This window comes from Cibotium barometz, chromosome 26, assembly GCF_041138505.1.
Source record: "Cibotium barometz isolate CiBa-2024 chromosome 26, ASM4113850v1, whole genome shotgun sequence".
NCBI lineage: Eukaryota > Viridiplantae > Streptophyta > Polypodiopsida > Cyatheales > Cibotiaceae > Cibotium > Cibotium barometz.
Window position 1 is genome coordinate 25,953,218 of NC_141071.1, and position 27,121 is coordinate 25,980,338.

General features: G+C 44.6%; 1 protein-coding gene across 1 annotated transcript; it reads left to right on the plus strand.

The window, feature by feature from the left end:
- The first annotated feature begins 448 nt into the window (after positions 1-448).
- On the plus strand, positions 449-25,434 carry LOC147623817 (kinesin-like protein KIN-4A). Its single transcript, XM_086820448.1, has 6 exons — positions 449-774; positions 1,768-1,914; positions 2,177-2,329; positions 24,539-24,813; positions 24,953-25,137; positions 25,262-25,434. Exons 1-6 carry the CDS (start codon positions 577-579, stop codon positions 25,417-25,419), a joined length of 1,116 nt encoding a protein of 371 aa, XP_086676574.1. The 5' UTR covers positions 449-576; the 3' UTR covers positions 25,420-25,434.
- Positions 25,435-27,121: the final 1,687 nt, after the last annotated feature.

Consider the following 27,121-nt stretch of genomic DNA (forward strand, 5'->3'; position numbering starts at 1 on the left):
GGCAATAGTGAATTGGTTAGAGCTCAGCTCTTTAATCTAGAGGTCTCGGGGGCTCGATTCCGAGTTAGTATGCCTATCAGAAGTAAACCTTTTGAATTTTGAGACATGGGACTGAGAAATTTTTTTGGGGCTATGCTCAACTTCGAGGTAAACTAGGAAAATAGTAAACTAAGGCTCCTAGTTTATTTGTAAAAAAAGAGATGTTGAAAAACGTTATCAGCTGCTTCTGCTTTACTTTCTTATTATACTTTTAGATTCGATGACTTTAAGATGACGACGGGATGCGACTCTTTCCCAATCGTTGATCGGGGGGTCTTAAAGGCTCTGTGTGATATAATAGTGAGGATGGTCTTCCCCTTGAGCAAAAGTAGAGTTTTGGCAAAAGTAGAGATTTGTGTGTGTGTGTGTGTGTATAGGGATTTAGCAAAAGTAAATTTGAACACAGCGTGGGGTGGCAATAGCAAAATACCAAGATGCAAGGGGTCGCGACGTGTATAGAGGTGGTTCGGACTCCATTTCTCCCGGCGAGCTGGCCTCTCATGAACCCCCTCAGAACAAGAATAAGGGTGGAATCATATGGACTCCGCCACACCCTGCGATGACCCAAATGCCTCTAAGGCCCCTGACGCGGAGGGTCACACCGCCGCCGCAGCACCCGACGGAAAGGACAGTTCTCAGCGTATCGTGGTGGCGCTCCGCATCCGCCCCCTCACCACATCAGAGCGCCTCCAGGGCTGCAAAGACTGCATAACCGTTATGCCGGGTGAACCCCAGGTACGTGTGTATAACCCTTCCGTAGGAAAAGTCCACCAATCAAACCCCAGGTTAACCCATTAATCAATGGAGCTAAATTTCCAACCCCCAGGTATATAACCCATTCATAAGAAAACCCATTACTTATTCAGAATGGGGAATAGGGGTGGGGACAGAAGAAGAGGGAGAGCAGAAATACAGGGAGATGCAGGAGTATGAGTATATGACTGGAAACTAGGGAAAAGGGGAGAGAAGAAGAGGGAGAGCAGAAATACAGGGAATGCAAGAAAAAAGGAGAGTATGAGTATATGACTGGAAACTAGGGAAAAGGAGATTGGTGAGAAGAAAGAACAAAAAAGAAGCCAATACTAGCTTGAAATTGGAGTTTTGCAATGGAAACAACAGTTGTTGCTGGGGGGAAACGGTCGAAATAGCACAGCAAAACAGCCAAAACGGTTGACATGTGCCATTTTGGAAATGAAAACAGCTGAAACACTTTGAAACGGCTGAAATGACCCAAAAACCCAGGGTTTAAGCCATTTTTCACAACTATGCCCCTGGTTAACCCATCAATGGAGAAACCCCAGGTAGAAAAACTATTCATCTGTATACCTATGCATGGAGCTTTCTGTCCATGCAGAACACCCAATGAAACACATCCACGAAAACCCCCATTAATCAGAACCCCCAATGAAATACATCCATTGAAACCCCCATTAATCAGAACCCCATGTAACCCCTCACTAGAGCTTAATTGGAAACCCTAGTGAAAAAGCTAATCACATCAAACCCCCAGGTTAACGCATGAGCGGAGAGCTTCATTGTAATGCTGGTTCTTTCATTTGTCAAAAGACCCATCAATTAGAACACCAATCAGTACCCAGTTTAGCCCATTGATAATTTAGAGCACTAGATGCTTGATTTCTGTACTTTTGATGTGTTTTGGGCTTGGTTATCTCGTAGCCTTGATGTGCTTTTGAATTGATGACGAGTTCATTTTCTTTTGCCTTGCAGGTTCAATTGGGCTCTAACTTCTTCACTTTTGACCATGTATATGGCAGTACCGGCTCTCCATCATCGTCCATCTTCGACGAATGCGTGGCTCCACTCATTGATGCACTGTTCCTGGGGTACAATGCCACTGTGCTCGCATATGGACAGGTTCGTCGCAGAGGGGTCGTATTGTGGTAAACAACAGCCAGTGCTTGACCTCTTGATAAAGAAATTCCCGAGTGTATTCGTTATTCAATATATGTGTGTTATCCTTATGCTCTTTTATATAACTGCTTCCAAGAACTACACAATAATGTACGGCAGACACTGCATGGAATACAAAGTTTTTAAGGTGCAAACAAATCCCTTTTGTACAGCTGTCTTTACTTTCACACTTTTTTCCTCACAAGGTTGCTTTTGGTATCTGTAGACAGGATCTGGGAAAACCTACACCATGGGAACCGGATTTGCAGTTGGAGGTTGTACAGATGGGATCACTCCCTGTGTAATGGAATCTTTGTTCAAGAAGATTGAAAGCTCCAAGGGGGAGGTGGATTTGCAGCTCAGAGTATCATTTATTGAGGTATTTACAGGCCGCAAGCTGCTGCATTATGATGTAGAAAACAGTGGAAAGGCAACAAGCTTCATGTTTGCGTTAGACTCCCCATGTTCACCTCTGTGTGCATTGCATCAGATAATAAAAAAACAAATTCTCTCATGGTTGTTCCCTTGTTATGTACCTGGTTACTAATCCTCAGATTAGTGGGCCTAATCTAGCAGGGTTAGGGGACCATGGTATCATATTTTCTAGGGGTTTTTTGAAACGCGTTTCATAAACGTTTCTTTCAAATCCTAGACGTTTCATACAAAGGGGGAGGGGGGTGGGTACAAGGCCTAGGCCCCAAAATTTATATATAAGTTTATAATATGCAAAAAATATGTTGCCTTTTCTGCAAAACAATATTAAACATGCATCATTTACACATTAAAACATGTGTACAAGTTAAAACTAAAGAATCTGGGTGACCCAGTTACAGTGGCACCCAACCGACCAATTGGCATAAATAAACTGGCAACATCAAGAATCAAGATCCGGATTCCATCATCAATAATGACAATTGCTCAAAACTCAAGGAACAATATATAAAACAGGCAAGAGTGACATAGTCCACGGAGCACTTAAAGTGATCACAAAAATTCTGAATCTTGAGTTAATACAAAAAAAGAAAACTGAAGTTTGAAATACACAAAGTAAAGCATGCTGATAGATGCATGACAAACTAGAGGAGCCTGATAGCCCCAAAGACTAGAGTCTTCCATACAAGGAAGAGGAACAGGTTGTCTACTGCTCAGTTGGAGTGGTTGGTGTATTGCTATCGCAATCTTTGCCTAATTGAGCAATCAAGCAATCCAATAGAGCCTGCCAAGTCAAATTTATCGACATTGAGAAGGTGAAAGATGTCCCAGAGATTCCTTAGGAGGAGCGCGACATATATGCCATATTGTATAAGGAGTTGATGCCACCTACTCGTGCCACCTTGATGCCACCTACTCGTGCCACCACATGAGCATCAACACAAGCATTATCCGTAGGTGCTAGTACCAATGCAGCCAGCTGAGATGAGTGTGGCAGCTGAGGCAGCATCGTCCTCTCCTAAGAGTGATGCTCAGACAACCGAGGCTACTGATAAGGACACTGAGGATGTTGAGGATTGACTGCCCACACTATTGTTTTTTCCATAAAAAGACAGAAACTTTGTAAGTATAATCGTCATTGATCAATGTATTATGTACATGTTATAACTTGTAAGTTGAAGTAACAGTCTTGACTTTTAGAGTTGTACTCACCAAGTGAGGGGTATTGATCCCATACTTCTCCCACCATGAGACTGGCTGAAGCTATGTCTCTTGCATGACAACAGTCTGTCTACCAAATACTTGGTTAACATTCCTTTACACTAGCCGCTCATCCTCCAAGCGTCTCATGAGTTTCACGTTGCCTCCTGTCCATTTCTGAATGTAATCTTGACATCCATCTTCCAACCCTTCATTACCATACTGCTCCTCACTCGGCTAGAGAGGGTGCAATATGTGGACAACTGCATCGATTGGTCTATGGAACCAATCCCACAGGTCGTTCCAAATGTGTTGAATATCCTCAACCTTGAAAATTATCCATGAATGATCAAAGCTCTTAGCTAAAGCCTAAGATACAAGTTACAACAAGAAGGCAACTAGTTGGAAGTTGGAACTAGTACCTCTCATTTGTGAAGAGAGTGCATCGGTTAAGACCTTCTCCAATCTGGTCCATGAACCATAGTTACTTGGGAATGCCATTTCCCACTCCTGGAAGTTCCAAAATGTGGGGGAACGTTTCGGAATGTTCCCCCACAAGGAATGGCTAGAACGTTCCCACACGTTCCGAAATGTTTCCCCTTGTAATAGGCCCAAAAACCCTTTAAAAAAGGGCAAAATGTAAAAAAAAAGCAATTTTTGTCTTTTTTTTCCACTCAACTATGCATACATAACATAAATTATCAAAGTTTTAGCCTATCCTACTTAAAATTCATCATTTAAAATGACATTTTTCAGAATTCCATTAGTTTTGTTGGTTGACGTGGCGTTCCCGTGTTCTTGTTCTTGTTCTTGTTCTTGTTCTTGTTCTTGTTCTTGTTTCCGTTCTGGCTCCAGGGGTTCAAATCGTCCCCACACCTAGGGGTCAAAACGTTCCCCCGTTCCCGTTCCTTGGTAACTATGCCATGAACTTGTACAACAATCCAAGAGTGTAGATTGGTTGAAGAGCGCTCACCAAAGCCTCCGTCTCCTTCCACCAACCTTCTTGCCTTCGGGTGCTCATGATCCTCCCAACTCATCCACTCTCAGCAGACCACTGTGCACATGAGTCCCTGCCGGACTCTCACTATTCTCTCTCACTATTCTCTCAACCACAATGAACATATGTGCAAACCTGGTTTGTGAGGGCTTCAGAAGCTCAAGGTCACTTTTGGCACGATAGATTGCCAAGACCTTGGGCCTCTTGGTAACAAATTTCACCAAGTTACGTGCAGTGTTGAAGATGTCAACAATCCACTCAATCTTTGCGAGACCTTCGATGAGCAAGTCTAGGCTATGGGATGCACATGGAGTCCATACAATGTGGGGGAACTCATCCTCTAGCATCCGTCCCATAGAGAGACAGTTGCTACTGTCCTAGGCATAGGTGCATCAATGGCATGCAAAAACATAGTGCTCTTGCAAGAGGACACCGAAACATTGTACACATTTCTCTTGTGTAGATCAGACCATCCATCACATAACAATGTGCAACCATACTTGGTCCAAGTGGCTTATAATGGCTTCATCTCCACCTCCGGTGCTTGTTGCTCTCTTCTGAGCTCTTTAGTGTGCAAGGTCTCATAGGAGGGTCCCTCCCACTGACATCCAATGCGGTTGATTGTTCTCATGGTTTTTTCCCATCGTGGGGTGCACACAATGTGAAAAGACAAAGCGCATTGGATGAAAAGCCTAGTGAGTTCCCTAGTTGCATCATTAATTGCCTACTTTTGCATGCTTGCTTGAATGCTTGCTCTCTTGATAGAGGCTCTAGGTCCTGCAGGCAAAGGGCTTCGTGTTGCTGTGTGAGTGGAACTACTAGCACCCTTGAATCTTGCTTGGCTCTGTGCATCTTCCTCTGAGCCCAACCGTGTTCTCTTTGATGCATCGCCTGTATTCTCACTAGCATCAATATTCTTAGGCAGAGGCCCACAATTGTGTCCTGCCAATTGTTGTCTTTTCCATTCTTGTAGCTCGGCTTTTGATGTTTTTAGGCACCAATTTGCATGCACCAATGCCTTCCCCGGTTAAACGTGAGAAATGGGCCTTAACATGGATTATGGTACCTCCTAAGAAAACCCCGCAAAAATTACATTTCCACTTTTGGGTGCCTGAATCACCATATCTTCATACAGGAGTGACATGGGCCCACATGTCATCCCTAGTGCGAGGCATCTTCACAAAGGCAGGGCAAGATCGGCATTGTGGCATGAAAACCCCCAAATTTTAAAATTTGTTTTTTTTTGGGGGTGCAAAATCGAAGATGGCGGGCATGGAAGTTGAGCGCAACCAACCTGAGAGATGGCGGACACGGAAGTTGAGAAGTGCGGGACGAGTTGGAAGGGCTGGTTTTTGCAACGTAGTAGCTTCTTCGTTGTTTTTTTTTTTTTTTTTTTGCGACTGGCCTTAGGCCCAAGATTCTTCCATAGTTATTGATTTTCCACCGCCCGTAGGCGCTTAATTATCTGCCCGTAGGTGATGTCGTTGAGGAAGCACCAAGGGGGCCTTTGAACCCATGACCTCTTGGTCCTAGGCAAACACCTTTACTACTTGAGCTATCACCTCATTGGCTTCTTCGTTGGTTTTCACAGGTGTAGGTGGACTTTTTTTTGAAAAAAGAGCTCTCTGGATTAAAAAACGCCCAAATCGTAATGATAATAGGTGGGAGAGAAAGAAACACGTTTCATTCGAAAGAAATGTTTTGAGATTGCAGGGAGATGTTGGGGACTAAGGTTAAGATCTAATAATACTTGGCTACAGGCTATTTATGTGCCAGTTGGCTATTTATAGCATCAGTGACCCTATACTAGTAAGGCTGTCATCATTTGGTCCATCTCCATTTCTGGAGCCACTTCTATGGGACTGTCACTCCATAGAGCGGCCAGATTTGTGCCATGTTCACATGGGGCCAGGCCAGTGTCCCATGTGAAAGGGCCAGTTTTATGGTGTCACACGGACGGGAGCCAGATCAGTGCCACCCGTGCGCGACCAGTGCTGCGTCACATGGACGAGAACCAGTTTCGTGTCACCCGTGTGTGATTTGCTTCGTGCTGCATGGATGGGAGTTTGTCGGTGCCACCCATGTATAATCAGGATGGTGTCTTACCTATGGGACTGTCACTCCATAGGAAGACCAGGACATATTTATTTATATTTGTCGCACCAGTTTTGTGCCCGATAGGAACCTCTTGTACAAGTTTCATGAAAGGGAGATTTCGTCCACTATTTGTGCACATGCATTTATGCCTGCATGCATAAATTTGTTTTTGCATGACTTGTTTGCGTGTGTTTGCCTGTTATGTCGTGCCAGTACACTGGATGGGGACGCCCCCAGTGTACCGTGGAATGCTGTTTGCTGGCGTGTGAACAGGTGGTAAGTATTACCATTTTGGCCCTTTTAAAATGTAAAATCCATAAACTATGGTTAACTTTAATGTTTATAAGCTAATGTGTTCACACATTTAAAAAGGGGCTGGACATTTTCTTTTGGATGGTGCCCATAAGTGTTAATTATGTAATTAAGGTTTTATAACCTTTGAAAAGGCTTTTGCATGGAACATTATTGGAAAATTCCCCACGTGTGGTGGGTTGGTGGATTTTCTCTCTGCATCGCCTCTTTCTCCATCGCCTCCTTGCTGCTGGCTGTACCCACCTCCTTGCTGCTGGTTGTACCCACCTCCTTTTTACTGGTTGTACCTACCCTGTACATGCCTGTTGTACCTGCCTGTACCTGGCTGCTGTACCCGAATGTACCTGCTACTGTACCCGACTGCTGCCCACGCCTGTTGTACCTGCCTGTACCTACCCTATATTGGTTGATTGTACCCTGCTGCAAGTACTGTACCTGCCTTGTACCTAGCTGATTGTACCCTGCTGCAAGTACAGAACCTGAATATCACCTAGTTGGCTGTACCTGCACACGTGTGAAGCCCTTGATGTACATGTTGTACCTGCTGCAAGTGTACAGTACCTGCATAGTACTTGACTAGTTGTACCTGCACATGTGTGAAGCACCTGATATCTTGATTGTACCTGTTGCAAATTGTACCTGCTGTAAATTGTACCTGTTGTATCGGAATTGTACTCATTGTACCAGGTGCTCTCATATTTTTCTCATTTGTATAAATCTGAAATTTGCAAATTTAAATTTAGAGAATGCTTTAAGTTGTGTAGTGCAAGAGAAAAGCATGTATATGCTGACCATGCTCAGGAATGTACTTCCTGGTGTGGTCAGTATATTTCCCTGTGTGGTGTTGTTAACCACGCTCTCAGAGCTTCTGAGAGCCAGTGAAGTTTAGACTCACCAGGGAATTTGGGAGCAAAGCTCATTGGGGAGAACCAGGCCACGTTCCCTCCACGGTGTTCTCCTTGGCCTGCGTTAGTACGAGCGTGCCTGTTGGTGCACGGTCCCGGAAGACCAGTGAAAGACAAGAGTCCCCCTAGTGAAGGTGGGAATGAGCCTATGATTTGGGGCTACTCCGAGCAACACCTCTACATTGACTTGAATCAGTTTTATTTGGTTGTTTTCACTCCCTTGTGGAGGAATTTGGCCTGTCAGGCCCATGACACTTGTACAAATATAAATACTCCAAGAAATACAAAAAGTATTGAGGGGGGGGGCCGGCTCTTTCTGGCCCCAGTACTGGTGTCATTTGTATTTTCAATATTTCCAGTATTTGTGTTGCTGATGTTGCTTCTATTGTTTAATAACAATTAAATTAAGTGTTCTAAATATGTGTATATTGTCTTCCGATCTGGAGGCCTCCTGTAGGGAGTGGTCACATTGGTATCAGAGCCCGATCGTCTCTCTTTCTCAAGAGGAGACACGGAGTTCTGAGATCGGAAGCAAGCACGAACACTTAATTCAATGGACAGCCAAGGCAACCCATTGGAAGTGCCGAATTCGAGGGGCCGATCAAGTGCTTCACGGGATTTCGATGCATTGCATGGAAGGCATAAGCCTCTTGAGAGAGTCTATGACAGTGCATACATGGGATAGCCATCACGTGGTAAAGAACCCATGCACGAGGAAGAGCCCAATGCATTGAGGGCTGAGTTGGAGCACATGAAGAGGCTCTTGGAGGCAAAAGAGCAAGAGCTGAAATTCTTGCATGAAGACCCTCATGTACAAAGTGTCATAGAAGCCAAGAAAGCTGATGCTATGGTGGACATGACTTTTGAGTCTATGGCTCGAGAAGTGGGCAAGAAGCCAAGGGAGCTGGCACTCTTTTATCTTATCGGCAAGGGTGACCTTAAAGAGGGAGAGGATGGACAGCTTATGTTCAAGAATCCACCCCGTTTGCAGCATGGAGACCCAACCTCTCAAAGGTTGAGATCATATTTGCATAAAGAAGAAGTATCGGTCACCTCTCGCCATGCATCCACTCCTCATGGCACAGGAGGAAACAGATTTATGCATGCTCGAGGCCATTTGGATTCTAGGTATGTACATCATGGGGACAGTGGTCGGCATGCAAGCCAAAAGACCTTGCCTATTGAGTTGTCTCGTGGCGAGACAAGGCATCTTTCAGCGAGGTCACATGCAGTGGGGCCACTAGAATCAAAGACCCATGTCACTTTGGCTAGTGGAACACCTAGCATTGTCCATGAAGCTCATGCAGAGTGAGTTGCCCCGTTGGATAAGGGGAAGAGAAAAAGAGAAGAACATGTAGCACATCCCAAGAAGCTTAAGGAGTTCAAGGCAGGGGACAAGTCCGTGAAATTTGATGCCTTTCGTGGAGAGTATGATGCCTCTAAGGTGCTAGCTTTTGTGGCACAATTTGATATTGCTTTTAGTGATGAGAACTTCACTGAGAAATCCAAAATTCGTCATGCAAGCATGTTCTTGAAGGGGACAGTTGCCCATTGGTGAAAAGACCACCAAAGACTCCATTTGCACTTGGAAAGAGTTTAAGGCATATTTTATGCCCAATTCTTGCCTTCTAATGCGGAGCAAACTCCCACCTAAAAGTGGGATAGACTTGAGCAAAAAGATAATGAAAGTGTGCAGCAGTATGTCAATAACTTTTGGAAAGTGTTGCTTGAGGTAACTCCCTTTATGCAACTCTCCGAGAACGAAAGAAAGAGGAGGGTTACCTTGATCATGAGCATTTCTTAGTTGCACCACTTAATGGATGCGATGTATTGCTTGGCAAGCCATGGCATCATAGGCTTGAGCCCCGCAAAGAGTACAAGACAAACAGGATTTCCTTTATGCATAGAGGCCGCATGCATGTTATTGATGCTGGTGGCAAGGAAGGGGATTCTATCCCACTTGTATCTCACATCCAGATTAATAAAGCAATGAAAAAGAGTCTTTCTGCGTACTTGGTTTTTGTTCGTGATAGCATTGAACCAAGTCATCAAAATGTGGATGTTTTGACTCAAGATAGGCTGAATTTTCTTCATGCATATAAAGATTGTTTTGCTGATGCATTGCCAGGTGAACTATCTCCTCAAAGGCCCGAGGATCATCGCATAGATCTTGTGCCAGGTAGTTCTCCATCTAACAAACCTACATACAAGAAGAGATCATGAAGTAGGTTAATGAGCTTTTGGAGAAAGGTTTGGTTCAGCCAAGTTCCTCACCTTATGCTCTCCCGTGCTTCTTGTTCAAAAGAAAGATGGATCATTCCGCATGTGTGTGGATTATAGAGCTCTAAATAAGCTCACCATCAAGAATAGATTTCCAATCCCGCGTATTGATGACATTTTGGATAAGCTTGATGGCTCGGCTTGTTTCAGCCGTATTGATTTGAAGAGTGGTTATCACCAGATATGAGTGGTGCCACAGGATGTCCACAAAACTGCATTCATGATAGGTTCTGGATTGTATGAATTTTTGGTGATGCCTTTTGGTCTCACCAATGCCCCAGCCACATTCAATCGTATGATGGATAGGATATTCCGACCCCATAGAAAATTCACAGGTGTATTCTTTGATGACATCTTGGTTTTCTCCAAGAATGAACAGGAGCATAAGACTCATTTGGCCACAGTGTTTGAAGAGTTGCGGAAGCATTAACTCTTCATTAATGCCAAGAAAAGTGAGTTATTTCTTTCAGAGATACACTATTTGGGTCACATTGTATCCAAGGATGGTGTAAGAATGGATCCTGCCAAGATAGAAACCATTCGGAATTGGCCAGAGTTGCAAAATGTAGATCAAGTACGTAGTTTTCTGGGGTTATGATATTACAAGCGCTTCATAAGGCATTTTGCTATGATTGCCACCCCTCTACATGATCTCACGAAGAAGAAAGCCACCTTTAAATGGACCCCAAAGGAGGAGGATGCCTTCTTGCAACTCAAGAATGCTATCATTTGTGGACCCGTATTGATTGTTTCCGACTTGCACAGGTCATTTATAGTGGAATGTGATGCTTGTGGCGATTGTATAGGGGCTGTCCTAAATCAAGAAGGTCATGCAGTTGCTTACGAGAGCCGTCGATTGCATGATGCCGAGCTTCATATGGCTATCTATGAGAAAGAGCTCTTGGCTGTAATTCATGCCTTAAAGATATGGAAACATTATCTTCTTGGGGCTGAATTTGTAGTCAAGACAGATCATCAAAGCTTGAGATACTTTCTATCTCAAACAAAGCTTTCGGAGAAGCAGATGAGAATGGCAAACTTTCTTTCCATGTTTATGCCCATTGTTGGGGTTAGAGATCCCAAGACTACGAGCCTCTTCTGGAGGGCTTTATTTGATAATATGGGCACTAAACTTGAGTTTTCATCAGCTTATTATCGCCAAACGGATGGCCAAAGTGAAGTTGCAAATTCAGCCGTGTTGGATTTGTTGAAGTGTTATGTGGCAGATCAAAAGACTGCATGGGAGAAGTATCTTCCACTTGTAGAGTTTACCAGGTACCTACAACAACACAGTTCATGCTTCCACGGGAAAGGCTCCGTTTGAGATTATTTATGGCAGAGTGGTCTTGCCACCCATCCTTCGTACAAAGGATGAGATTTTTGCAGCTGATGAGTATGTGCGTGATTTGGATGTAGCCTTTGCTCAGGTGCGGAAGGTCACAAGATAAGCATAAAAGGGCTGCTGACAAGCATAGGAGAGACATGCAAGTCAAGGAAGGTGATTGGGTATTGCTGAAATTTGAGAAAGCTAGGCTTCGGAAGAGGCCAAGACGAGAGGGATCATATCCAAAGCTTTCTACTTGATATTATGGACCCTTCCAAGTGATTGACAAGATCAATGAAGTGCCCTTCAGGGTTGCTTTACCGAGCCATTGGAAGATTCACAATGCTTTTTATGTGAGTCTTTTGCGGAAGTATGTGGGGCCAGATCCAGAGGAGCCTGTCACAGAAGATCCGCCAGAAGTTGATGAGCTTGAGGAGATCCTTGAGCCAGAACAGATTGTATTTCACAAGGAGAGAAAGTTACCACATGGGAAGCTTTCCAGGAGATACCTTGTGAAATTTAAAAATTATTTACCAATTGATGCAAAGTGGGTAGATGAGGATTATTTTGCTGACTACCCTCAGCTTCTACAGGCATATCTTGAGGTTTTTCAGTTGAGGTCAACTGTTTAGAAGCCCGGGGGGATGTCACCATTTGGTCCATCTCCATTTCTGGAGCCACTTCTATGGGACTGTCACTCCATAGAGCGGCCAGATTTGTGCCATGTTCACATGGGGCCAGGCCAGTGTCCCATGTGAAAGGGCCAGTTTTATGATGTCACATGGACGGGAGCCAGATCAGTGCCACCTGTGTGCGACCAGTGTTGCGTCACATGGACGGGAACCAGTTTCGTGTCACCCGTGTGTGATTTGCTTCATGCTGTATGGACGGGAGCCTGTTGGTGCCACCCGTGTATAGCCAGGATGGTGTCTTACCTATGGGACTGTCACTCCATAGGAAGACCAAGACATATTTATTTATATTTGTCTAACCAGTTTTGTGCCCGACAGGAACCTCTTGTACAAGTTTCATGGAAGGGAGATTTTGTTCACTATTTGTGTACATGCATTTGTGCCTGCATGCATGAATTTGTTTTTGCATGACTTGTTTGCGTGTGTCTGCTTGTTATGTCGTGCCAGTACACTGGACGGGGATGCCCCCAGTGTACCGTGGAATGCTGTTTGCTGACTTGGTGGTGTGGCGTGTGAACAGGTGGTAAGTATTACCATTTTGGCCCTTTTAAAATGTAAAATCCATAAACTATGGTTAACTTTAATGTTTATAAGCTAATGTGTTCACACATTTAAAAAGGGGCAGGACATTTTCTTTTGGATGGTGCCCATAAGTGTTAATTATGTATTAAGGTTTTATAACCTTTGAAAAGGCTTTTGCATGGAACATTATTGGAAAATTCCCCGGGTTGGTGGGTTTTCTCTTTGCACCGCCTCTTTCTCCATCGCCTCCTTGCTGCTGGCTGTAGCCGCCTCCTTGCTGCTGGCTGTACCTGCCTGTTGTACCCGCCTGTACCTGCCCTGTACCTGACTGTACTTGCTCTGTAGTACATGCTTGTACATGCCTTGTATCTGGCTGATGTACCCGATTGTACCTGGTTGCTGTACCCGACTGCTGCCCACGCTTGTTGTGCCCGCTTGTACCTGCCCTGTACTGGCTGATTGTACCCTGTTGCAAGTATTGTACCTGCCCTGTACTTGGCTGATTGTACCCTGTTGCAAGTACAAAACCTGAATCACTTGGCTGGCTGTACCTGCACACGTGTGAAGCCCTTGATGTACCTGTGCAAGTACAGTACGTGCATAGTACTTGCTTGGTTGTACTTGCACACGTGTGAAGCACCTGGTATCCTGATTGTTCCTGCCGCAAATTGTACCTATTGTACCGGAATTGTACTCATTGTACCAGGTGCTCTCATATTTTTCTCATTTGTATAAATCAGAACTTTGCAAATTTAAATTCAGAGAATGCTTTAAGTTGTGTAGTGCAGGAGAAAAGCATGTATATGCTGACCATGCTTAGGAATGTACTTCTTGGTGTGGGCAGTATATTTCCCTGTGTGGTGTTGTTAACCGCGCTCTCAGAGCTTCTAAGTACCAGTGAAGGTTAGACTCACCAGGGAATTTGGGAGCAAAGCTCATTGGGGAGAACCAGGCCATGTTCCCTCCGCGGTGTTCTCCTTGGTCTGCGTTAGTACGGGCGTGCCTGTTGGTGCACGGTCTAGGAAGACCAGTGAAAGGCAGGTGTCCACCCAGTGAAGGTGGGAATGAGCCTGTGAGTTGGGGCTACTCCGACCAACACCTCTGCATCAACTTGAACCAGTTTTATTTGGTTGTTTTCACTCCCTTGTGGAGAAATTTGGCTTGTCAGTCTCGTGACACTTGTACAACTATAAATACTCCAAGAAATACAAAAAGTATTGAGGGGGGGGGGCCGGCCCTTTCTGGTCCCAGTGCTGGTGTCATTTGTATTTTCAGTATTTGTGTTGTTGATGTTGCTTCCATTGTTTAAGAACAGTTAAATTAAGTGTTCTAAATATGTGTATATTGTCTGCCGATCTGTAGGCCTCCTGTAGGGAGCGGTCACAAAGGCCTTGGGTTATTATTCAGTAGTCAGTTGTGCGGTGCACATTGATAGGTCTGTGCTTGGACAAGAGTTTCTACTCTTGCCTCAGACATGGCAGAGCATAGATGGTCTTGCCGAGGGCCCCTGTGGGCAGGCATTGGTGGTATGGGACGCTAGGGCTGATTGGCATGTATTGTGGTGTGGAGCCTTAGCCCTAGGCTCGGGGGTGGATTGAAGTGCAAATCCTATAGTTGGGTGCTGAGCTAGCCTGCACCCTTTATGTTTGGTCAACCCTAATCTTGTGTTGGATTGCGATTAGCAAGACAGGTCTTGAGGGCTTGTTACACTTGGTATGAGAGCCAATCTAACACAGAGTCTATTGAGCTTTGTGTGTCTTTCATGGTTTTATTTCATGTTGAGATTCCCAGGTATTTTTTCTCAGCACAACAGCTTGTTTCTTTTGTGTGGTCTCGTAAGGAAGTATGCTTTTATCGTTGCTGTCAAGGATGTATGTGGATTCTTAGGGATGGGAAACGTGCGAGATTATGTGTAGGAGGATATGCAGAGGAACCCCATGAAACCCTAAGTTCTCTCTCGTTTCTCTCTTGCCTTGCAAATTTGTACTTGCCCTTTGCTTATGTTATGACATGTAAGTATGACTGGGGTGGGAGAGAGTGAGCAGTAAGACTGGTACTGTTTCCCAGCCTTTGCAGTGGGTGTGCAGAATACAGCATGCGCACTCTGTTAAGAGTGTTGCGCAGGTGGGAAGATGGGTCAGTTAGGGTGGCCAGCAGGTAACACGTGGCCTGCAGAATGCAGAAGGTGAGGGAGGTGAATACACACAGGTTGTGAACAGAGGGGCAAAGCTTACAGAAGTCGGGTCTGTTTTAGAAAAAAACATGGCTAAGATGACGGGCTGCCCAGATGACTGCAAAGGGAAAAGTGCCGTGTGTGTACGTGTTGGATTGGGGGGCGGTTCAGTCCTGGCTGTTTTTGGCTGATATAGGATGATGCCTAATTTGGGGCCTTAATTGCTTTTGTCAGACAAAAAAGGGGGCGCTAGCTTTTTGAGTTGTGCATGTTTTTTTAAAGCATGTGGAGTGGGCACCCAGTCTGCGCTCAGAATGGGCACCCAGTTTTTTTGCTAAAAAGTGGTGTGTTTTAGTTGTAAACAGTAATTTGTAAAAAAAAAACCCACAAAAAAGCGCACTTACTCTTATAAATACACACCTCCTACACAAGGCTGAACCATCCAACCGACTTTTCCAAGCTTTAGCACGGGACAAAACCTGTGAAGGACAGAGATCGTACTTTGCTTTTTGTACACATAACTTGGGAAGGCTGATTGGTAAGTGTTCACACCTTAATCTCCGATTTTTTTTCACCGATTTTTGGGTGTTTTCCCCTTTGCTTTTCTGCAATTCGGAATCAGCATCTATATCTCTTTGTTTTTTTTCCTGCAGCAACAGAGATAACCCTTCCTTTCTTTTCTCTTTCCTATCTCTCTTTCCTATGGCTACCCCCACACCTCTCACTCTCACCGATGATCTCTCTGATCATGATCGGGAACGCAAGGATAGGGGAGTGGATGATGAAAATCCTAACCATGAAGAGACCCAAGGGGACACATTGAGGAGGAAGAGATAGAAGTTATTGACAAAGCATATTTTAACAATGAGATGCACAATCTTCGAGCAGAGATAACTACTTTACAAAAGCAGGGGAGGATTGAAGTAGCCACTCTCCGGAAGGAGATTTCTACTTTGCAAATATGGTTTATCATCCTACAGAGGGTGGTTGCAAATACTCTCGCACATGCAGGACCCATTTCAGCAGCTTCTTTCTTTACCCTAGAGGCCTTTTTCTTTATCTCAGAGGCCTTTGGGAGAAGGAGAGAACACAGGAGATAGTTGATGCATGGCTCAATAGGTGGAATGTTCATTTTGAATTCCATCCCCTCTAGGATGCTCGGAAGATACAGATGATACACGGCCTCTTGAAAGGGAAAGCCTTGCCATGGTGGAGAGAGCTTCTTCGGAACAAGCCTACAGTGTGGGCTGATTTCGAGCAGATGTTCAAGAATGAGTTCCTGCGGTAGGAGGACGACGTGGTATCGAGATTTACAAAGCTAGGTATGACAACCATGTCTTTCGACATGTACTTGCACAAGTTTAGGGAGTTACAGGCAAAAGCAACACACATGGATGTAGTCAGTCACCCTACTTGGTTTCTTTATGCGGGGATTGTCCCTAGACCATAAGCTTAAAGTGAGGAACAACAGTTGCAAAACTTTGGATGATGCCATCCTGTTTGCAAAGATGAAGATATAGTTGCCGGCAAGTGTAAGAAAAGTGTTTCTTAGAAGTAGAAGACCTCAGGACTCTTAAGTTCATCTCATTTGACCATTTACATGAAAAATGTATATTGTAACATGGGTGCTTGTGGAAGTGTGTTTATGAATTGATTGATTGTGATCCATGCCTAATCAGTGACTTAAGCCCATGCATGAAATGCTTCTTACTCATGCACAATACACAAAAGAGAGAGATGACCTAATCTACCCTGTATTACTGACAAGAAGTATATACAATGCTGGATAGAGATACTCAATGGTAGCATTGCTTTTGAGTTCTCAATCCTACCAAGTCTACCAACCCTAATGATAATGTCCATCTAAGTGTGTTCACACAATAACCCAATAACTATGTCCACACTCGGCTGCTCATGGGGCGCATGGACAATATTACAATGATTGGCCCAATAGCCCTTACAAACACATGAATCCGGCCACGTGCTCGACCATTGAGCTGGCCAATGGGTAGAAGCATGTCTACGTCGCACTCGGGTGAGTGTGCACATGATATATTCCCTCGTACTTAACTTGGAGCACAGGTGCAAATGATGCTCCACCACTCCAAACTGGTACGGATTGTCTGGCAAACTTGCTTTTTGCTCCACACCAGTCCGAACTCCAATAGCATGGCTAATGGACCCGTTGTATGATGTCTCCGTCATTGTCTCCTTGGGAGGCTGTGAGCATTGGAACTAGCTGCTCTCAGCTATACACCACTGTGGAAACAATCATCTCATCCTCTCAATGGATTTGGAGAGAGAAGTCTGAAACCCACTTGATGACTCCTCTTTGTTCTCAACAACTGCAATGGACTCTGGGATGGGTTGCTCTCCATCTCTCTGGATCACCTCCAAGCCTGGTAGTGTTTGCTCCTTGGGCTCATCCTCCAGAATCTGCTCCTTACTTGGGAACTCTATTAGTGATACCACGTCCTCTTGAGAGCATTCCAGCATCCTTTGACACTCCCTCGTGTTGAGCTTCATCTATGGAGGGACTTACCAACATATGTGTTGACTTTTTTGCTTGGATCTCTTGTCAGCAAGCTGCCGAGTCGTTCTCCAATTGCTAATCCAGAACGTAGAAAGAAGGATTCAATCTTCTGATTCCAAGCCGTGGGAGCCTTCTTAAGACCATAGAAGGCCTTCCGCAATCTGTAAACCATCCCTTTGATCGTGAAACCTCAAAGCCTGGAGGCTGCTCTCAACATACACCTCCTCCTGCAGGTCACGATTAAGGAACACGGATTTCACATCCATCTATATATGGGCCATTGCTGAGAAGAGGCAAGGGCAAGAATGGTCCGAATCGTGGTCATCCTCGTTGTCGGTGCAAAGGTATCCTCATAGTCGATGCCAGGCCGCTGAGCATAACCCTTAGCCACAAGTCTGGCTTTGTGTTTGTCCACCGACCCATCTGATGTATACTTGGTCTGAAAGACCCACTTGACACCAATGACAGGGCGTTTTGATGGCCTCGGAACCAACTCCCAAGTTTAATTCTTCTCTATGGCATCCAGTTCCACCTGCATGGCTTTCCTCCAAGTATCTTGTGCAAGGGCTTCCTTTACGGAAGTGGGCTCTTTGTCCCTCATGATACGAGACATCAAAGCATAGTTTACCTATAAGAGCTCCGCTGAATGACTTTTGTCACGAACTCTATGCGATCTTCGAGGTCCGTCCTCTATGGTCCACTCGGAGGGAAGCTTTGTAACACCCGACTCTCGAAGGGTGTCTAACAACCACCTAGGTACTCGAACAGAACGCGGAGCCTCCTGTTGCTCTACGGGGGCTCATCTCTAGCTGCGGGCTCAATCTCCTCAACTGATTGAGGCTGTCCAGCTGGAACAATCGACTGGGAATCATCATGAGACTCATTTGGGTCTCCAAGAAGTGGCGGCTCATCAACAGTGGAAGCTGGAACATGCTCATCAAAAACCACATCTCTGTTGACGACAACCTCGTTCGGCTCTGGGTCATACAACCTGGATCCTTTGGAAAGAGAGTTATATCCCACAAAAACAAGCTTCTGGGACTTTGAGTCAAGCTTCCCTCTCTCCTTCTTTGGAATGTGAACATATGCATAACTCCCAAACACACGAAGATGGGAGACATCTGGTCTCCTGCCAAAATAAGCCTCAAAGGGATCATGTTCGGTACTGAAGTCGTCGGATATCGGTTGAGGATATGGATAGCCGTAGCCACAGCCTCTCTCCAAAGTGGATGAGGAAGATCACGATGCTCCAATATCGTCCTCGCCATCTCCACCATAGTCATGTTCTTATGCTTAACTACTCCATTCTCTGAAGACGAACTTGTATTGGCCAGCTCCCGCTTGATGCCATGTTCTGCACAAATGCATTGGAAGAAAACTCTCCTTCTTTGTCAGCTTGAAGAGTCTTTATTTGCAAGCTAGACTCTTTCTCCACCATCACATGCCACTCCTTGAACCAAGCAAAATCTTGGTCCTTCTAGGAAAGGAAATAAACCCAAGTGAATCTGCTACAATCATCAAGCAACAACATAAAATACAAAGAACCTCCCAAGGATGGCGTCTGCATAGGTCCACACAGGTTAGTGTGTACCAACTCGAAAGGTTTTGAAGCCCGCCTGGTTCGGAAAAGATTCCCTGTGCTGCTTACCACGAATGCAAGAACTACAGCGTCCCTGCCTGTTGCCAACATTTGGCAAGCCAACCACCATTTGGTCCCGAAAAGCTGGCCGCAGTACATCCACATTCAAGTGGCCAAACCGAAAGTGTCACAAGTTACCAATCTGTGAGCCTGTAAGAGAGGAGAGTGTTGAGAGTGTGTATATACCAATCTGTGAGCCTGTAAGAGAGGAGAGTGTTGAGAGTGTGTATATACCGTTCTCCACTCCGCCTTCCCAAACAACCTGGCTTGTTTCTTTGTCCCGTAGAGCAACAAAATGCTCCTCAAACTCCACCTGGAAGCCAATCTTGCAAACCTCATGCACTGACAACAGATGAAAACCAAGTGCTGGGACGTAAAGAACTCGAGAGGAATGCTTCCCCCCTCTGCCATCGGGAATGATCTCCATCTGGACCTCACTATGAATCGGTATAGTGGAATTGTCGCCAATGAAAATGTGACTTGACTGTCGTTTAAGATCCTGGAAGAACTCACGGGAAGGAGTCGTGTGCCTGGAAGCACCACTATCAAGAATCCACTCCCGAGTATCCCTGGCGGTGAAGCCAATTGCCTCCTCGCTCGAAGAAGATGAAGCATTTGTGTCCAAAAGTCCAAAATCTCAAAGTGCACAAAAGCCGGAGTCTTTGTAGGTGAAGCTGAAGAATCAGCACTCTTCCCGTTATTCCGCTTGGGACACTTCCTCCAATAGTGGCCTTTCTCGCCACAATGGTTGCAGGTCCGCTTGGCCTTCAGTTTCTCACGGTCTGAATCAGGCTTTTTCTCAAAAGACTTCTCCGACGAAGACTTCCCTTTGCCCTTGTTGTTGTTACGGCCTTTCGACTGTTGGCTAGTCAAGGCCTCAGAACCTCTGCCCTGTGGAGGGTTCGTAAATCGCTCTTCCTGGTCCAAGACCATTGGCAAAAGCTCCTCCCACGTGATGGTGCTGAGCCTGCCATTGGTGATCAAAGAGGAGTAAAATGCTCAGTACTGAGAGGGCAAATGGGAAAACAATGTGATGGCCATATCCTCTGACTATATCTCTTTCCCTGCCTGGAGAACCTCCTGCTGAAGAGCCTGCAACTTGTTGATGTGCTCCCGCATCATCAACGACTTTGCAGGATTCATCACCCGCATGTGAACTTCCAAGGAGATCCTCTTCAGTTGTACAGAGAAGCCAAATGCTGGCAAATCCCTCTGGCCAGCGTCATATGCTTTATGTGATTGATCACCTGTGGTGTGCAATTTAGGAAGATGAAAGAATGGATGCGGGCATTGACACGATCCCATAACTGTGCCTGAGCCTCCCGTTCCTTCCGTATAGAGGGTAACTCCCCGTCTTCCAAATCTGGCCGTGGAACACCAACAACAATGAAATCAGCCAAGTCATAAGACTCCAAAACAGACTCCATCATTACCTTCCATATGCCATAGTTGTTCCCGTCCAAGTGTCGGTCCACTCGGAACGTGGGAAGTGTTGGGATCTTCACGTGCTTCTCAGCCATATCAAGCAAGTCTGCCATGTCAAGGGTTCACAAGGTCTTGTGAAGGGAGGATGGGTGGGAAAAAGAAGAAGAAGAGGCTGCAAATAATATGCAAGGTGGCTGTCCAACGGCGACGCCCCACTGTCTCCAAGCTCCAAGATCTGTTAACCAAATGGGTTTTATACAGGCCATAAGTACTTTGATAATGTCCTCCTTCTGGGAGGCCACGGAATGGGCTAAGGAGACTACTGCTTGATTTTAACTTTTAAGAATGCATATAATTAAGTAGATTGAAGTTTCTTGGAAGGCAGTCTCAAGCATTTCTAAGGAGACTACTGCTTGATTTTAAGAAAGCGTATAATTAAGTAGATTGAAGTTTCTTGGAAGGCAGTCTCAAGCATTTCTGATTCTGTAAGGGATGAATCGAAGGGATTTCTTTGTTATTCAGTAGTGCTCACAACCAAGAGCAGAAGACAATTTTCAATTGTCTAGCAATAAGACATGGTTGCCCCCTTGCTTCTTTCTTATTTTTGTAGCGAAGACCATGAGTTATTTCTTAACCTGCTGATGGCATCATTCATGTACATAGGAGCAGCATCTATATTTATATGTACGTGTGTACATATGTTGCTAAGGAGCAATGTCTATAAAATTACAGATGTAAGTTCCCGGGAAAAAATAAAATAAAATTACAGATGTAGGTTCCCGCGAAAAAATAAAATTACAGATGTAAGATCCAATCCTAAAACCATTAGGGTTTCACAGTAACAATGGTGGGAAACGATTAGGGTTTCTATAGATAACGTTACATACTGTCCTTCGGCCCGTGAAACTCCACAAAGAACTCCTCTTTATAAGGGGAGATAAGAGGAGATCAACAGCTCATGGACAGGGATTTTGCAAACAACACCTTAAGCTTTGCACAAGAATATTGACTTGTGCACGGCTGCAATAAGGATATTTTGTTTAGCCACTACAGCTATTTTAAACCTCTTGGGTTTTGGATCTCAAAAGCTGAAGATCCAATCTAGAGAGACGTCTTGGATTCCTAGGAGAACTACGGTAATTTTCACCAATCTTGAAGAGAAATCAGAAGAAATTGCTTCATTTAAGCTTTATTGGACTAAATGTGGCATCTAGAGTGGTGGTGGTGAATCAAGTGCTCCTTGCCAAGTAATACGTAGCTTCTTGCTGGTGCTGCTCACAGTCATGTGCAGTCATCTGTAGGGCAGCTAAGGAGATTGATTGCAACTATTTTTGGTCAGGGCTCCATGGGTCTCATGGCTCTAGGGAACAAGTTGCATGGAAGAAAGCCAGAAAGAGATTTGGGGATTATTTACCCTCATATGCAGAGCAAACCACTGGTGTCAAAACTCATTTCGTGTGGCTTTCTTTCAAGGAAAGTAACAAGCCCTCGAGACCTGTCCCACCTAGAATCATCTAATCGTAGTCCAACACAAGATTAGGGTTTACCAAACATAAAGGGTGAAAGCTAGCTCACCACCCAACCATAGGATCTGCAATTCAATCCACCCCGAGCCTGGGGCTAGGGCTCCACACCATAGGTACATGCCAATCAGCCCTTGCGTTCCATGCCACCAGCGCCTGTACACAGGGGCCCTCAGCAAGACTATGTGTGCTCTGCCATGTCCGAGGAAGGAGTAGAAACTCTAGTCCAGGCACAGCCTTGTCAGAGTGCACTGCACAACGAACTAGTGAATAATAACCCAAGGCCTCACGTATATAGTGTTCACTGATGCTATAAATAGCCAACTCCCATAAATAGCCTGTAACAAAGTATTATTAGATCTGAGCCTTAGCCCCCAACATGTGCTTGCAGTCTCCTAATACAGGGTCCCCTAAGCCTATTGGATTAGGCCCACTAATCCGATGGATTAGTAACCAAGTACATAACATACTTCCCCTCCAACGTTTCCACTCATGGAAACAAAAGCTGTCTAAGAAAGAAAATCGAGATACCTATGTTGTATACTAGTAACTGTCTTCCAAGTTGAGTCCTCTAGTGCCCCATCTTTCCACTAGATTTTATACTTAGGAATCAGCTTATTTCTAAGCTACCTTTTCCTAAAATCAATAACTGCTTCCGGTTCATGTGGAACATAAGACAAGTCCTCAACCTCAACAAGTTCTTGAGGAGTCATGACTCACAATGCTATCCTCATCACCCAACATCTCTTTCAATCTACTGACATGAAAGATGAACTTTCACATTGTGAGATAGTTCTAGCATATAAGCTACCTCTCTAATATTTTAAAGGATCCGGAAAGGTCCACAGTACCTAGGGGATAATTTTCCAACCTTTCCCATCCGTAACGTCTCTGAACTCTTAGGTACACGCACATACACTAGCATTCCCTCGGATAACTCCCTCGGCGAACGTTGTCTATCAACATAAAACTGTGCTCTATCCTGGGCACTACTCATAGACTCTCTGGCTACAACAACATTTCCTGCATATCTACCAAGAAATCTCTAGCTGCATCAATCTGAGTACCCTAGGTACCGGAGATCTAGGTTGGTAACCGTACATCAGCATAAATGGACTGTAACTAGTGGTGGCCGCATGCTTAGCATTATTATGGGCAAACTCAACCATTGGGATGTATCTCTCCCAATCTGATGGTTTGGTGGAGACATATGCACGAAGAGGATGAGATTGCCCTACAATTGTCGGAATATCTTAGCATGAGATAGATTCAAAAAAGTAAAGAGCTCTAGTGCTTTTGAAGCATAAAAAAGATGGAACTCGGAGGATGTGTGTCAACTATAAAAAGTTGAATAAGGTTACAAAAGAATAAGTATCCCCTTCAGGAGCGGACGATCTGATAGATAGGCTCCAGGGAGCCAGGTATTTTATGAAGATTGATTATCATACAGGCTATCGTATGCACGAAGCATATCCTATGGTCATCCCCAACACTGATCCATACATACATATGAGATCATTGGGTCTAAAAAATGACACATTAAAGTTACAATCCATGCAAGAACTATGGTCTAAAACCTGGTATAAATGGAAGTAATCTTAGGATTACCTATAATCTTGATCAAGGGAGCTCCCTTTGCCTTTGGCTTTGATAAAATCCATTTTGTGCCAAGGGACAGCTCCCTTTCCGATGGCCCATCTAGCCACATATAAAGCACTGGCCCTCTTGAATGTTCTGGAGGCTTTGCTCGGTCTTTTGAGTCTTCTTTGCACTGGGTTTACCCGAAGTCTGGGTCTAATTCTGATTCGTAGAAGCCTTCCAAAACCTTCACTTACGTTTATGTTTGGAATCTGGTTGATAATGTGGTACTGTGTACATAATGAAACCCTTGTTGAGATTATAGAACCACCTCTTCTTTCACATTGATTTTTTAGAGCAGATGTATTCACATATTGAGTAGATGAAATGTAGGGATAGGCGAGAGAAAAGATCAGTTTGGGAGGAGATATGCAATTCAAAGAGATTTCCTATTGTTGTTTCCGAGGATGTAAATGTTGTTTTAAGCCCCTTGTGAGGAATCATTGAAAGAGGGCTTCAGGGATTGGTAGATGCTAGGAGGCGTGGTTGATGGCTAAGAGGTGAACTGAAGACAAGCAGCCCTCTGCGTGTTATTAATGAATTGTGCTAGTTCTATGAAAGCGGTCAAATACTGAATTTTGAGGGTTTGGGGCTGCATACTTCCGAAAATAGGGCTGATAGATCTCAGAACATGTAATAGGAAAGGATAGCTTGGTAGGCTGAGGGCCGAGAGTAGGGCGAAGTTAACTTTCTCATATATGTGGTGGGAAGGAAATGTCATTTAGTTGCTAAAACCATGGATTACTTTCATTAAAAAAATGCCTTATCGTTTTCATGATATGAAACCAGTTTCTGCCAAGTTGTGAAATAGGATACTATATTTCCCACTTCATGCAGATTTCAAATTGCAAGACTTTAAAATGGAAGTGTTCTGACCATTCACTCAATTTTTACAGATCCTGAAGGAAGAGGTCCATGACTTGCTTGATCCAAATCCTTCTGTAATGAGCCGACCAGAGCCATTGAATGGGCTAGGTTTTTTCACAGCAGGATGCAAAAATATATCTACAGTGAAGCCGTCCATACAGATTCGTGAGACGACCAATGGGGAAATCATGCTTGCAGGTGTGAGAGAGATTGATGTAGGCAATCTCCAAGAAATGGCTTTATGCCTGGAACAAGGAGCCCTCTGCCGTGCAACTGGGAGCACAAACATGAACCCATGCTCTAGGTCATACTTGCCATCTTTCCTTGAAACACCTCAGCACTATAATTTTTGTGTGACATACAATAGGTTTGGTTGTGTGTATCATATACTGCACAATCTATGCTAGTGCCTTAGCCAACCAACTTGCTGCTTTTACATGCAGTCGTTCTCATGCAATTTTCACAGTAACGTTGGAACAGCGAAAAAGGTTGGATATAAATTCTCATTACGTTCAGACAACGGCAGATGATATTGAGGACTTTTTGTGTGCCAAGTTACACTTGGTAGACTTGGCAGGATCCGAGAGAGCCAAAAGAACTGGGGCAGACGGTTTACGGTTCAAAGAAGGTTTGGCAGTACATTGTTTGTCCTTTTGGCAATACATTGCTTGTGTTTTTTTGTCTTTCTTTTTCCTTTCCCCATAAGGATGCTCAGTGGAACCCAAAAATGAGTTGCTCTGTTTTTTTCTCAGGAGTTCATATAAACAAAGGCTTGCTAGCGCTTGGCAATGTCATTAGTGCTTTGGGTGATGAACGGAAACGCAAAGAGGGCGGTCATGTTCCGTATCGCGATAGTAAACTCACCAGGCTGCTTCAGGAAATCTATGCTCTTCCACATTATTACTTTTAGGCTTATATGATTGAAGCACACATGTCAATAGTTCTAATCTGGTTAAAAGTTCACTTGCCTGAGTGATTATCATAGGCATCAATTTTGGGAGCATGGGCGCATGCGCACACACCTTTATATGTATATAAGACTTTTTTTTTGGAATTTTATTTTTTAGAACTTCTAGAACTAAACAAGCAAGGTCATTGGATTTAGAAAGGGCTATTAGACGTAGATTGGCTGCCTTGCAGAAAGAGCACGAGAAACATCCTCATGCTCAATGGGTTGCAGATTCTTTATGTATTGTTAGGGCAGAACTTCATCACTCTCTTGAGCAGCGTGCGGAGTACCGTTTCCATGCCCAGGAATCCTTTTGGACATAGATGGGTGGCAGATGTAACAAACATTTCTTTGCTACTCACGGCCCATCTCATGCCAGTGAAGTGTCAGGCAGGTGCAGGATTCACATGGCACTCTGCACTCAGATCCTCTTATGGTTAGACAGATTGTCACTGATTTCTATCGCCAGCTTCTTAGTGCTAAGCCGCACTTTGATTTGAGACACAGGGCACAGAGGAAGGTTTGGAATGCATTGCCACATTTGATCACTGAGGAGATGCGTGCCGCACTGGATGCTCCTTTTTCTATGCGGAGTTCAGTCATGCTCTTCATGCCTTACCTCATGGTAAGTGTCCAGGGGAGAATGCCCCTCACGTGTTTTTTTCATTACTCATTGGGATGAGATTGGGGCTGAGATCACATTGGCTCTGCAGGAGATGTGGGACATAGGTTCTATACCTTCTTCTCTCACTGAGAGGCTTATTTATTATATTCTTGCTAAGGCTGTGAGCATGAGATTGCAGCCAATTTTGCAGGATGTCATTCATGATACTCAGAATGGATTCTTACACGGCAAGAGCATCTTTGATAACATTTTCTCGTTTTGGGAGGCCGTCAAATGGGCTAAAGTGAGCAATCAGCCCTTAGCGATTCTGCTCTTGGATTTAGAGAAGGCCTATGATAGAGTGGATTGGGACTTCCTTGAGGGTACTCTTAGCCATATGGGCTTCTCTCAGAGATGGATCAAGGGAGTTTCATGCATGTATCGTGATGCCCATAGTAGAGTGCTCGCTTGTGGTGATGGAGAGTGGTTTCAGATTTCTCACTCAGTATGGCAGGGCTGCCCTTTAGCCCCATTATTATATATCATAGTTGCAGAGGCCATGAGCATCTTTCTCCGCTCCACAGCTGGTATTTCGGGATTGAGGTTGTCTCTTCGTAGTCAAGAGGAATTGGTTGACTCTGAGTTAGCTGATGACACAGCCATGTTCTTGGAGGCTTCACATATATGCTTATGTTCCTTCCGGGTAGCACTAGAGGAGTTCTGTTTGGCAGCAGGGGCACTCATTAATTGGCACAAATCTGTTGGTTTTTGGGTTAGTGATTCACTGAGAGTTGCTTGGGGTGCAGAGCGTGGTTTTACTTGGATCAGCAGAGGATGCACTGCTAGATATTTGGGATGCCAAGTTGGGATTGATATTTCTCTTGCACAACAGTTTGCTCCGGTACTTATGAGTATTCGGAAGAAGCTCCTCCATTGGAGCTCCAAGAGATTAGATTTAGCTTCCAGAGCTTTGCTGGCTAATGAGGTATTGCTTGCCTCAACTTGGTTTATTGCCTCTTGTTGGTGCTTCTCTCGTGCGTGCATTGGCCAATTGTAGAG